General features: G+C 43.3%; 1 protein-coding gene across 1 annotated transcript; it reads right to left on the bottom strand.

Moving 5' to 3' along the window:
- Positions 1-2,053: 2,053 nt before the first annotated feature.
- On the bottom strand, positions 2,054-12,366 carry RPL22 (ribosomal protein L22). Its single transcript, XM_005298422.4, has 4 exons — positions 12,217-12,366; positions 11,285-11,389; positions 6,327-6,451; positions 2,054-2,267 (listed from the first exon to the last, which is right to left on the bottom strand). The coding sequence occupies exons 1-4, from the start codon at positions 12,274-12,276 to the stop codon at positions 2,123-2,125; spliced, it is 435 nt and encodes a 144-aa protein (XP_005298479.1). The 5' UTR covers positions 12,277-12,366; the 3' UTR covers positions 2,054-2,122.
- Positions 12,367-13,617: the final 1,251 nt, after the last annotated feature.

The following is a 13,617-nucleotide window of genomic DNA, read 5'->3' as shown; positions in this document are numbered from 1 at the left end:
GACCTGATGATATTATCAAGGGTATGATAGTCCTCCTTATCTTCACCTGCATAGATAATTCTCAGTGCATATGCACTAATGACAGAAGCGCAACGACCTTTAGCAAGGCTGACACAGAAGAGCATACGTTTGTCATTAACTCCCTTCAGCAATGACTCTCAATTGTGGGCAGTCATAAAGCAGATGGCAAACCCCGGTGTTCATCCTCAGACTTGCCAGTTCAATAAAAGGTATAAACACCCGCTTCTTCTAGCTGCGACTCACCAGCTAGTCATGTCTCACTAAGTGCAGCAATATCTGTATTGTAACATGCCAATATTCTACAGACTTTAATGGTTCTATATTTAGGTCCATTACCTGTCAAGGTGTGTGAAGTTTCCAGGCTGCAGCATTTTCTACAATGGATTGGAAAACCCACACCTGCAGGAACCATGCTGAAAAGCTTAACCAGTCCTGCCACAACTCTACTTAATTTTTCAAAGTTGTCATATGGACAGAGCCCAGACTTGAAGTCATTGCACTAGAAATAAAGCACCAAGACACCTTATACAAGACTCCCCTCAGGCTTTGACCCTAAGCATTTGTTAAGTCACAGCTGCTTGAAGAATTTGGTAGGGGCTGGCCTACTTCTAGAAAGCACGCTGCTATGCAATAGAGTCAGCTTCCAGGCCTAGGCCAGCAGAGCTCATGTTGCTCATCAGCACTTCCATCGATTCAGCAGCAACACTGTCCATCTCCAAAGGGACACAGGGCCAGCCCAGTACCACCAGAACAATGGCAACTCAGACAGAACTGGGGGCAGGGAAGAGAAAAAACAAGAAAAACATTTTGTATGGTTTAATGCTTCAGCTTCACAAAGCTTTAGTGACTAACTCTCAATACCACTCCAAGGTAACAATTTTAATTTAAATTACAGCAATAGGAAAAAAAAAAAAAAAAGGAAGATGAGCCATGCCACACCACAAGAGTCAAGTCTCGATTTGAAGTGAGGGAACTGTACAGGCAAGATTCTCTGAAATATTCTAGCAGAGCCAAAACTGGCTTGAAAACCCCTTTCCTACAGACGTTTAAGAACCCCCATGCATTCATACGGTCAGTCCTTCACCCTCTGTGCTCTCAGCCTGAGAAACTCCCCACTCCAGCTGAGGGCAGAATACTTTGAGCAGTTAAGATTTAGGTTGCAATAGGTATTTAATGTATTGTTGTAAAATATTCTCCGGAGGCTGCATTAAGGACACTACTCAAAGTAGGGTGAGATTTACCTTCTCTATCACCCCCAGTGATTCCACCACCACTCTTTTGCTACTACAACCCTGGAAGGGGGGAAAAGGACTTTACAGCTCCTTTGTCAATAGATATTTAAAGAAGTTTAAAGTCATGCATCTCAATATTTAATTTGTTTTTAAGTCTAACAACATAAAAGGCAGTTACTGGCTAAAATTTTCAAAGCCACGTAGGGTATTTAGCCACACAACTCCACTCAGATGAAGAGGAGCTGTGGCAAAATCTCAACCCCTATAACTAAAAAAATTATGCCATAGCTAAGGACTTTATTAAAATAAAGCAAGGCCAGTGAGTTAGATGAACACCAGAGAATATTAGGCCTAGGCTTTACTTACCTTAAAAGTATCAGATCCTGGGATAAATCCTGATCCCAGTGATGATCTTTTCCAGATCGCTTACCAAATTTCAGCGTACACTTTTTAATCAAGCTATAAAGCATCTGAAAAAAGACCATTAAGTATTGCTGTACTTGGAGCGTTACTATAATGAAGAGGAAATCTCTATTCTCCATTCTCCAATAAAAGGAGAAAACTTAATATCCCCTTTATGAGGAACCTCAGATTTTCTGAACAAATTCTCTGAATTAAAAGTAATGAGAAAATTTCTGAAAGTTGGGATAGTGGGAGTTGAACATTATCCTTATAATGCAAACTGTAAACCTTATCTATGAAGTAGATAGATATGAAGAAGTAGGCTTTATAGTGGTCACTACGTAATCTGAACAACTGGAAGAGCTCCCGATGTCTAGAGTTTGGAAAACACAGAAAAGTTAACATTTTTTCCCCACGTTTTATTGAAGGAAATTTAATGTACAAAATATTTCCAGATCCACATGCATTTAATCCTCCTCTTCCTCCTCTTCTTCATCCTGGTTAATCTGGAAGTATCGCAATTCATAGCTTTCCTTGCTATTAGCAACTACACGCAGCCAGTCACGCAAGTTGTTTTTCTTCAGATATTTCTTAGTAAGGTACTTCAGATATCTGTGGAAAGAAGGCAGCCAATAATTGAACTGAAGACTGTATAAAGATTACTCATTCTACATTACATGCTCTTGAAATTGTATGCTATTTAATTGAATTTCCCTACCTTGCATTATTTAATAGTGTCTTTCATTTTCACCTCTGATAACAAAAAAACAGGAGTTTGTCTTAACATTTTCCTCTCACACTTTATAAGAAAATTGGCTGTAATGATGTAGATTGTAACGTGCCATTTTACTTTTTCAGAAACAAAGAAAATGTGTAGGTTGAAAGTGTTTTTGCATTTTCAGGTCTGTAACATTTGCCTAATAGCAGCATTTAATATTGTCTTTTCTGAAGACACTCCCCTGTGGGACCCTACCACTAACTCACCTTAAAAGGACAAATTGTCTCTTCCATTAATGTTTTGACAAGCAGTTTTAAAAACAATTTTTCTTAAAAGAAAAAGAATTGTCACCTGTGTGAGAAATTACATTCCTGCAAGGCAAGCCAAAAGCATGATATTACTGCAGAAGTGACTACAGCTTGTATTACACACAACAGTGCCTGAGAAAATAAAGCAATTCCCTATGAGAGGATGCCCAAGTTACGCCATGTCACAGCCCTAAACACAAAACATCTTTTAGAAGAGGGCACCCACAAGACAAAGAATGCTCTCCAAATACAAAAAGAAAGCACGTTTAACCATCCATTCCAGCCAACCTTAGATACCATGAGCCAACTTCTATAGGCCTTACTTAAGCAAAACTCCCATTGGAATCACTGAAGTAAAGACAGCAGAATAACATACATTAAAACCAGAGGATTCTGGGAATGAGACACTATGGATGACAGAATAAATCTTGTGTAACAGAGGTATGCCACACAATGCAGAAAGGCTAGCAGTTCTCTTCCTCTCTAAGCCAAAGTGGTTCACACTGACAAGAAATAACAAGGGGAAAAAGGACTATGTTTAATTTCTGTGTTATCAAATAAAGTTTAACAAGAGGTGGTGTAAAACCTCTGAGGGAAATGGACCAACTGACATTTTTCAATTCTTTACTAAGTCATTATTGCAGTAGTGCTCATAATGTGCTAGTTGCTGTGCTGACATGCAGGAGACTCTCCCTGCCTCGAAGACCTTACAATAGTAAAAGGAGAGCACAACAGGGTAGGCAACATACATGCAAAATAATCAGGTGATGTGTGAACACACATTTTATATATAAAAACATGGAACTAAGTCTCAAGCTTCCCCTCGGCCTAGTCCTTGCTAATTTTGGAAGAGTAAAAACATTTATATCTTGTAAGTGGGTCTAGAGAAATGAGTCTTTAGGATCGGATTGAGACAAGGGTGGAGGTTGGGCAAATCGGATGAAAGGGGGTTCCAGGCATAAGGGGACAGCATGGAAGAAGGCATAAAGATGACAACAGGAGGGTATCAAGGCGAGCTTTGTTGGCAAATGGGGACAAAAGGAACAAGAAAGTAGATGAGGTCAATGGTGTAGGCAGGGACTGCTCAGTGTAAGGCCTCAAAGAGACAACTATTGTATGAAAAATACGCTGGACGATGTGTAACTGATAAGAGTCAATGATTTTAAGTACTTTGCTGACAGAAGATAAGACACGTAAATGTATTTTTGATTTATTGGTAGTGTATACATTTCCCCCCAAAGATGTTTTTTTTCATAATTTAGACGTCTTTGAATTATGAATATTGTGTTATTACTAGACCATCCTTTAAAAGGAAGGACTTCATTTAATTTATTTTCTACGTCAATATTCAAAAAAATTACTCAGCAGCCTAATCAGCTATTTAGAAAATTAGCCCCAAACAAATTAGGTGTCAATTTCTATTTCAGAATGTGCATATGTCTTCATTTAAATATTAGTACCAAATACTAAATTTAATCATGATAAATGTAAATTGGTCATTGTTAATCACCAATTTCTGAAGACTGCATATGAAGTTTAAAATATCAGCACCTACACAAGTCATTTGAAAGGTATGTCCTACTTTTAATCTCACTTATTTTATACAATTTACAAGTCAAAATAAGATTGTACATCCAAGCAGCTAAATGGAACCAAGTTCAGCTGGGTCCTGACGTTAGTCCTTTGCTTCCAGGAATGCTGCTGTTACATTCTAGAAGGATAATAACTGATTCAGGATTTGAGGAGACAGAAGAGGAGCCTATTAGATTATTAGAAATGGTTCCAGTGAGAGTATTTTTAGACATGCCTGCTTTGTTATAAATGCAATCAGAGATTTCAATCAATTTAATAAAATTACCAAAAACATGTTGTGGGTAGCGTAACAATGCTCACTTTATAAAATGGTAACACCATGTTAAATAGAGAGAACTGATGATTGCATTGCTGCATAATGTAATTATTGTTTTGTCTCTGATATTACATGTCAAAGATTTGTAAACCTGTTAACTTCCTAAATAAAAAAGAAATCGTTCCACTGAATAATTAAAATGTATGTCTCCCAGTAATTAGTTTTGACCTTTACCTGCTTTTTTAAAAAATAATTTTTAAGGGACAGTATAAAGGTTGGGTGGGAGGTTGAAGTCCGGTAGGATGACCAGAAAATGGAAGATTATATAGTAGTGGGAATCATCTGAATTGTTTTCATTTCTAGCCTTATTTTGAGATATTTTAGGAAGTTGTAAAACTGTTGTGTAAAAATAAAATACGTTTTTTATTAGGCATCAGCTGGCCTCCACTGAAACATCTTCCACTCTAAAACTCTAATGAAGCTTTTTGTTTAGGAACAGAAATACAGTCACTGTGCATAACCAACCACATGTGCAGTTCACCAGTGGAGCTGAAAGCCATTTCCCAAATCCTCTCCAAGACAGGCCTGTCTTGACTTGTTTTCATCTTGTAGTAATGAGATGTAAGATCTTCTAATATATTAGTATTTAATGGCAGAGATTCTGAGGACCCAGAGGGTCGGAGTTAGGCATAAAAAAGAAAGCATTAGTAGAGAAGAAAACTGTTATGAATGTGATATTTGTCAATTAGGAAAGTGACCTGCCTCTTGGTGACACACTCAAGAGTTCTAAACAAAGTGTGAGAGAACTGTCCTAATGGTAGAACTGTTCAAATTGTCATCATCGGCGTCTTTTAAATTGTCACTCTTAAAGACCAAACCATGGTCTTCCTACAGTAAATTTAGCAAAAGATACAGAATGACAATCGTGAACTGTGAAGTCCTCATAGGGGGTTAGAAGGGACAATCATGATCATCTCACATCTGACCTCCTCCGCATTGCAGGCCACAGAACATCACCCACCCACTCCTGTAATAGACCCCTAACCTCTGTCTGAGTTACTGAAATCCTCAAATCATAATTTAAAGATTTCAAGTTACAGAGAATCCACCAATTACACTGCAAGTTTAAACCTGTAAGTGACCTGTGCCCTATGCTGCAGAGAAAGGAAAAAACCACCAGGGTTTCTACCAATCTGACCTGAGGAAAAATTCCTTCCCATCCCAAATATGGCAGTTAGACCCTGAGCATATGGGCAAGAGCCAGCAGCCAGACACCTGGGAAAGAATTCTCTGTAGTAACTCAGAGCCTTCTCCATCTAGTATCCAGTGCAGATATTTGCTGGAGCCCTCTCCATCCAGTCACTGGAGATATTTGCACTTGTAGTAGATCCTCTAATCTACTGAAGCCTATTCACTTATGCACAGAATAGGTACAGCACAGACAGTAGCCACAAACACCTTCTCCCTAGCCTCTTTGCTAACACAACTCCAGGCTGACCTAGAGGGCAGGAAGTTCGAACTCCACAGACCCTTAGCTGAGACTGCCAAAAGGGGGCCAAACAGCATCAATGGTGACTGATGTTTGTTGCATCAATATCGGTACATTAGAATCTGGTTTGTGACATCATAAACACCACTGAAATTTACCATCTGATGGCTGTTGTCATTACCAACCTGAGATTGATTGGAACTAGCCTTCCAGAGAGAAAAGGCTTTGTATCCCACTCCTTAACCCCTTTAGCTAGACATTCCCTTTACATTATTCCAATAAATATACAATGCCTCCTCTCCCTTACCTCTTGGAAAATGGCACCTCTGAAGTTACGGTGATTTTGCTCTTGCTTCTCTCAATGGTCACCACACCTCCACCCAGATTACCGGCTTTTCCATTCACTTTGATTCGTTCCTGCAAGAACTGCTCCTACAAAATAAGGGTAAGATTTGTTAGTCAGAGTTATAGTCAAAGTCTCTCTGCCTTGAAGGGCAAAATGTCTCCACTAACTTCCTAGCATCCAAAACGTAAGATAAAAGAGCATTTTCCCCCAATTTACTTTAAAACTTGTCTGGCTTTTGGTTAAAGTGTCTTCCTCACACATCAAACGTTGAAAGGAAATGATTACTATATTCCTCCCAAAGACTTCGGCCCTGATCCTACAAAGATTAATACTATTAGTCCTACTGGCCTAAATGGGACTACTCGGGTACCTAAAATTAAGCACATGCACAAATCATTGCAGAATCACAGTTATAGTGAGCAACATCCATCAGGCCTTTGATGCCTGGACGTATTCACCAGTCTTAGGCATTCACCTTTCTGGATAGCTGACAAAAATAAGGTTATAAGGATTCAAGTTCCTACAAAGGTTTAAACCACAATAAAGAGGCGACTTAATGACAACCTTTATAAAACTTACTTTCCTAACTTCACATCTCACTTTTAGTGATAAAGAGCATACTAAGAGATTGTAATTATATAAGAATCCTACTGAAGTGTCCCATACACATTTCAGCTAGCCCATTTCCTTTTGCCTTTGAAATCCCATATGCCACTATGCAGGCAAAGAAAATACAGCAGTGGCCATCTTCTATTGAAAGTTTATCCAGTTGGAGGCTCCACAACCAATAGCAAAATAGTGATCAGGAAGAAAATAGAAGGGGTCTACATTATAAATTTGAAACTCTAGTATTTTACCAGGATGTCAAAGTTATAAAAAATCTGAAGTCTGATTACCTTCAGTATTCTATTATAATCCTAATGTGATGATCAGATCAGCTAGATGAATCAACCGTCACCTACATTTCTGGTAAGAACTTAAATAAATTAAATAGGCACTGTGTTGCAATCAAAATGCATTGTTCCATCCAATCACCTCCACCACCTCATATCATCTTGTTTTTGATCTATGAAATGGGTATAGTATAAAAAAGTGTTAAATTTGAAGTCTTAAATAAAGTTCCATAGAAATCATTGGAAGATATGCCATGAATAAGAAATATCTACACATTCAGAACTACATTAAAAAAAAAAACGCAGGGCCATTGAAAAAGTCCCCAGTATTTCCAAGAAATTTCAGGGTTACAAACAATTCTAGTATTTTTCCACAATGATCCCAATCAGAGGGCATTAATTTAGCGAACCAATAGAAAATATAGTTAATCAAAGTCAGAACTATATGGCCTAGTTTCTAAAGCCACTTGTTGGCTTAGGATCAATGACTGCATTTGTAGCAAGCTCACAGAACGCAGGACATTTCACAACTATTTATATGAAGGTAATTCAAAGGAAGAAGACCATTCAGTTCAAGAAAATTCCAACACAACACTACAAACTGCACTCCACGCAGCTGAAAAGCCACAACGTAATTCAGTAGCCAGAAACTTCTGCTGTAAAGAGTTGGGCCTGGTCTACACTACAGAGTTAGGTCAATGTACGGCAGTTTACATCGACTTAACTCCGTAAGCCAGTGGTTCTCAAACTTTTGTACTGGTGACCCCTTTCACATAGCAACTGCTGGAGGCCAAGCAGGGTTTGGGGTGGAGGTTGACAGCTCACGACCCCCCCATGTAATAACCTCATGATCCCCCTGAGGGGTCCCAACCCCCAGTTTGAGAACCCCTGCTGTAAGCATATACACTAAAATGTAGCTCCCAGCAATGTAACTTGCCCACAACACCAACTTATAATATAATATATGGAGATATACCTATCTCATAGAACTGGAAGTGATCCCGAAAGGTCATCGAGTCCAGCCTCCTGCCTTCACTAGCAGGACCAAGTACTGATTTTGCCCCAGATCCCTAAGTGGCGCCCTCAAGGACTGAACTCACAACATTGGGTTTAGCAGGCCAATGCTCAAACCACTGAGCTATCCCTCCCCCCTTAATAACTCCACCTCCACAAGAGGTATAGCACTTAAGTCAATGTACACCGGACCCTCGCTAGAACGCGCATCTATATAGCGCGAACTCGCATATAATGCGGTTGTGGGCCATGGATCCCAAATTTAATTACTTTAATTGCAATTCATTTTAATGCAGTCCCCACGTTAACGCGGTACCGCGCATGGATTCCAAATCCCGCGTTCTAGCGAGGGTCCGGTGTAGTTAGGTCAACACAGTGTCGGTTCTCAACCTATTTACCATTGTGGGCCGCATCCAATACTACCTGTGTGGCCCTGAGGATGTCACATGGGCCGCAACTGTGTGCTGACTGGGCCACAGGTTGAGAACCACTGGTGTAGACACTGCGTTGCATACATCAACTGTTGCTGCCTTTCAGAAATTGTCCCACAATGCCCCAGGCTGGCAGTTAAATTGGTGCAAGCGCTCCTGGTGAGGATGTGCACCGCCAACACAAGGAGCATAGTGTGAACGTGTAAAACCAATTCAATTATTGCAGTGGCTGTACATCAGCATAACATAGGGCATGTCTACACATACAGCACAGCAGTGCCAGCACTGAAGCACCTCTGGTGAAGACACTATGCCGACAGGAAAGAGCTCTCCTGTCAGCATAATAAAATGACCTCAACATGTGGCAGAAGCTCTGTCAATGGGAGAAGCTCTCCCAACGACGTAAGCGCCAGTGTGGACAGCGCTATGTCGGTGTCATTTATGTCGCTGGGGGGGAGGTTTATTTACACCCCTGAGCAATATAAATTCTGCGAACATAAGCTTTAATTTAGACACAGTCTTACGTGACTTAAATTTGCAGTGCAGAACATCTATCCAAGAGAGATCCCGATCATCACTACAAAGAATTTATATTAAATAAATCCACTTTAAAACTTGGGTTTTTTTTTAAATCTCAGAAGGATGCTAGCACTGTTTGAACATGGTTTCCCTGGCTAAGTATAGCAACCCAACAGTGCTAAAACTATTCTACAAATTTACAGTAGGCAAAACCATTGCAACGAACAGCCCAAACTTGCAACTTCTGCATAGAGTCTATGCTTTTTACAGAAAGTTGCAATGGTTGGTTGTAATATCTGGGAGAAAGTCTTTAGTCCTGACCAGGTGAAGCCCCCAAAGCACTGTCCTCCCAGCTGCATAAAGGTTCAGTTGTCCTAAATTCATTACACAATGTTTGCCTCACATCTGAAAGTAAGCCTAAAGCCCTTGTTCCCAGTATTATGGGATAAGTGAGTCACATGCCCCAGAAAACACTGGTGCAACCAAAGGTGTACATTGTGCTATGCATGGACTTGCCTGTTGTGTGGACACAGTAAACCACTTCAAGAGAACCAGACAATTTATGCAATTAATGTCACCACAATAGTCCTCTCACTTAGGGTCAAATTCTGCACTGACTTCACATCATTCATGTCCTCATCTATCATCACTGACTTAAGTTATTACAGCGGGTGCAAACTGGAACAAATATGGACCCTGCATGTAGAATCACAAGAAATCCTGTCATATTTAACTGGAGTCTCACACTTCATGCATCAGTTATTGTTTGGCCATAACCATATCAGCAAAATACTAATAGTTTCCCTTCAGTCAAGATTGAACGAAATGTGTGTATATGGCTTCCAATGTCAAATGTGACAGGACTGCTAATACAGACACTATTAGACATCATCTTGACTAGATAAAATGGTCAAATGTAGGTCAATCTAAGACATAAATGAAGCTCAACCTTTTCCCCCTAGTGTACATGTAGGGCAACACCTTGTAGCTTGATTTAGCTGGCCCTGTGGCAAAAACATGACAATTTTTCAGTCAAGACAAAGCCTAAGAGACTATCTAAAATTTTCAGAAGCATCAAAATGACTTACATGCTTGGGAGCCTAAACACCACTGAAAGTCAATGAAATATGGGAATCTAAGTGCCTACGGAACTTCTGAAAGTTTTGCCATAAAATACTAGTCTAACAAAAGGTTTTGTCATACAATCAGGCTTGGACTATGCTACCCAGGGAAACACACAATTAGTGTGATTTAGATCCAGCATGGAAAGGGTTTACTCACTATCCCAGAAGAGCAGCCAGGATCTGAAAGGTGCTAGAAGCAAATATGGTTCCTTTCATAAGAATCGTGCATTAACTTTGCAAAGTTCCACTTAGCTGCCAGCCCAAGGTGAGTGAATTCAAATTTACCAATTCTCAATGCCAAGCACTAACCAGTGCCCACCCTTTTATTAACATCTCCTCTACAGTAAGATTTTTAGATAAACCCCAACATTGCTTCTCTGCTGGTAATAGTCACAGTAGGAACCCTGCTGTAGATAAGCTTCTGTAGCCACCTGCCTTTGAACACCATACAGTGCAACCCTGCTCAAGGCAGATCTGTAGAACATAATGGTAAAATCACTAGTTGCTATAAGAGCCTTTGCTACACAAGGTTTCCCACCACTGCATTGCAAGAAACTTTTTGCCAAACCTAGCATAGGTAAGGCTTTAAAAGTGGTGACACCGTTGCCACTAACTGCAGCTTAATGGGGAGGAGACAACTGGAAAGAGAAAAGGAAAGTTCCCAACAGGAATGGGAAACAGGCTCAGGAAATAGAAATTCATAGTTAGCAGTGGCTAAGACCAAGCAGGCCAGCAACACTAATGTACACCTTTGGGGATAGGAGAGTATCCTAGAGAGTGATGCACGGGAGAGAACGAGTCAGTGGATTTTTGCTATAGTAAATATATTTTCATAATCATTTCATATAGCTGCCAAATGATTCCTTTGCTGGACCTCCTAGTGGCAAACTCCATTATAGTTAAAGAAACACTGATGGCCTAGAGCATTTAAAACTTACGAAGTTGGCTGCATCCATGATTCCATCTTCAACAGGATGGGTGCAGTCCAAAGTAAACTTTAGGACCTGCTTCTTTTTTTTGCCACCTTTCGTCGCAGGCTTCTTCTGTAAAGTTAAAAAGAAATAAAGTTACACAGGTTACATATTCTAAACTTAACCTTAAGCTTTGGCATTAGGTGTAAGGGTGTGTCTTGATATCAGTGAGTAAGAAAAAAGGGTAGAGCTCATTCACAACAGTGCCAAGCCCTAGTTACAACGTGGATGACACCCCCTGACAGGACTGCACCGTGTCCCCGATCAAGTTTCTCAGGGCCACTGAGCCAGGTTATGACAGGACCGCGCAGCATCCGGCTAAGGTGACCAGATGTCCCGATTTTATAGGGACAGTCCTGATTTTTGGGTCTTTTTTCTTATATAGGCTCCTGCCCCCCCAACCCCATCCCGATTCCTCACACTCGCTGTCTGGTCACCCTTCACCCGGCTCTTCCAGGCACTCAACCCACCCCAGCCTCGGGAGCCAGAGCGGCGCCTCCATGCGGCCGTGAATCGGGGGACGAGGGAAAGTCCCAGAAGAACCGAGGCGGGGGCCGCCAGGGACCAGACCCCAGGGCCGCGGGGGCGGGGGGCTGGCGCCCTAGGCGGCTGCAGGGAACGGGGGGCTCCAAGGCCGGCCAGGCCGCAGCAGGAAACAGGCCCCCGGCGCGGCGGGTGAAGGCCCCGCGGCCGGGGCGCCCGGGCCCTCAGGAAGCGATGCGAGGAGCCGGGTTTGCGGCCTCCCCCGGCACCCGCCCCGCGGCGCGCGCCCGGCCGGCTCCCCGGCCACCCCCGAGCCAGGGCAGCCGAGCGGCCAGGGGCCGGAGCCCGCGGGGGTCGGGCCGGGGCGGGGAGCTCGCGGGGAGGCCGGCCCGGGCCCGGCGTGGTTGGACACTCACCACAGGCGCCATGGCGGCTGCAGCGAGAGAAGCAGAAAGGGAGGGCGGCGCGACGCGCATGCGCCAAATCACCCGTGTGCATCTCGCGCATGTGCCGACGACACCCCCGCGTCCATCTCGCGCAAACGCGCATGTGCCAACCACCCTCCCCTCCCCAAGCACGCAGAGCGCAGGTCATGCTAGCCAAGTACTGAGCGAATAGATTTCCCTCCATAAGACACCCCTTAGCCATCCGCATCTCTGGGATCGATTAGCGCTACCTGTGCAGGGGTCTGGGCAGGGAGCAGGGGCCTGGCTGGCGGGAGGGGGTCAGGGCAGGGAGCAGGGGCCTGGCTGGCGGGGGTGGGGAGGGGTCTGGGCAGGGAGCAGGGGTCTGGCTGGCGGGGGGGTAGTCAGGGCAGGGAGCAGGGGCCTGGGGGGGGGGATGAAGGTCAGGGCAGGGAGCAGGGGCCGGGGGGGGGGGTCAGGGCAGGGAGCAGGGGCCTGGGGGGGGGGGGGGGGGATGAAGGTCCGGGCAGGGAGCAGGGGCCTGGCGGGGTGGTCTGTGCCATGGGGAAGGCGCAGGACTGAGGGAGAGGGTAGGCTTTGACCCTGGGGGCACTGAGATCTGTGTCACTGCTGAGCTTTCCCTTGGTGGGGAGCGAAGGCGCTGGCACCATTCCCAGGGAACAGGCAGTAGAGAGGGAAATCAAACCAGAGAAGCAACAGTGCGTACAGCTTTCTGTCCCCTCGGCACCATGGCCCCAAGGCAGACTCTCATGTAGGACTCACTTCACAGCAGCTTGTGTTAATAATAATAATAAAAGCCACCTTTCTTCACAGTGATTTCAGATCTCACCATAGCATACACATACAAATCACTTCTTCCTGTGCTGAAATGCAGCCTGTTCTGGGATGGAACGTGGCAACTGTTTAACAGCTCATAGTGACACTGCACAATGGTCTAGGACAGAAGTTAGCCTGGGCACTGGAGCTGAAACCTCTACCCCCAATTCATATGTATGTGGAATGCATAGCTCAACAAAGCCCTGATCCTGGAGAAAGTAAATAAGGAAGTGTTATTTACTCCTCCTCATAACACACAAACTAGGGGTCACCAAATGAATTTAATAGGCATCAGGTTTAAAACAAAAGGAAGTATTTTTTCACACAACACACAGTCAACCTGTGGAACTCCTTGCCAGAGGATGTTGTGAAGGCCAAGACTATAACAAGGTTCAAAAAAGAACTAAATAAGTTCATGGAGGATAGGTCCATCAATGGCTATTAGCCAGGATGGGGAGCGATGGTGTCCCTAGCCTGTGTGCCAGAGTCTGGGAATGGGCAACAGGATGGATCACTTGATGATCACCTGTTCTGTTCACTCCCTCTGAAGCACCTGGCGTTGGCTATTGTCAGAAG

This window comes from Chrysemys picta, chromosome 21, assembly GCF_011386835.1.
Source record: "Chrysemys picta bellii isolate R12L10 chromosome 21, ASM1138683v2, whole genome shotgun sequence".
NCBI lineage: Eukaryota > Metazoa > Chordata > Testudines > Emydidae > Chrysemys > Chrysemys picta.
This window is presented reverse-complemented; position numbering and strand designations above follow the sequence as displayed.

Excerpts from the sequence above, each read along its gene's own strand:
- RPL22 (XM_005298422.4), bottom strand. The coding sequence starts at position 12,276 with ATGCGCGTCGCGCCGCCCTCCCTTTCTGCTTCTCTCGCTGCAGCCGCC. Across the intron at positions 11,390-12,216 it reads CAGCCGCCATGGCGCCTGTG|AAGAAGCCTGCGACGAAAGG; the intron begins GTGAGTGTCCAA and ends TTAACTTTACAG. Across the intron at positions 2,268-6,326 it reads GAGGTGCCATTTTCCAAGAG|ATATCTGAAGTACCTTACTA; the intron begins GTAAGGGAGAGG and ends TTCTTTCCACAG.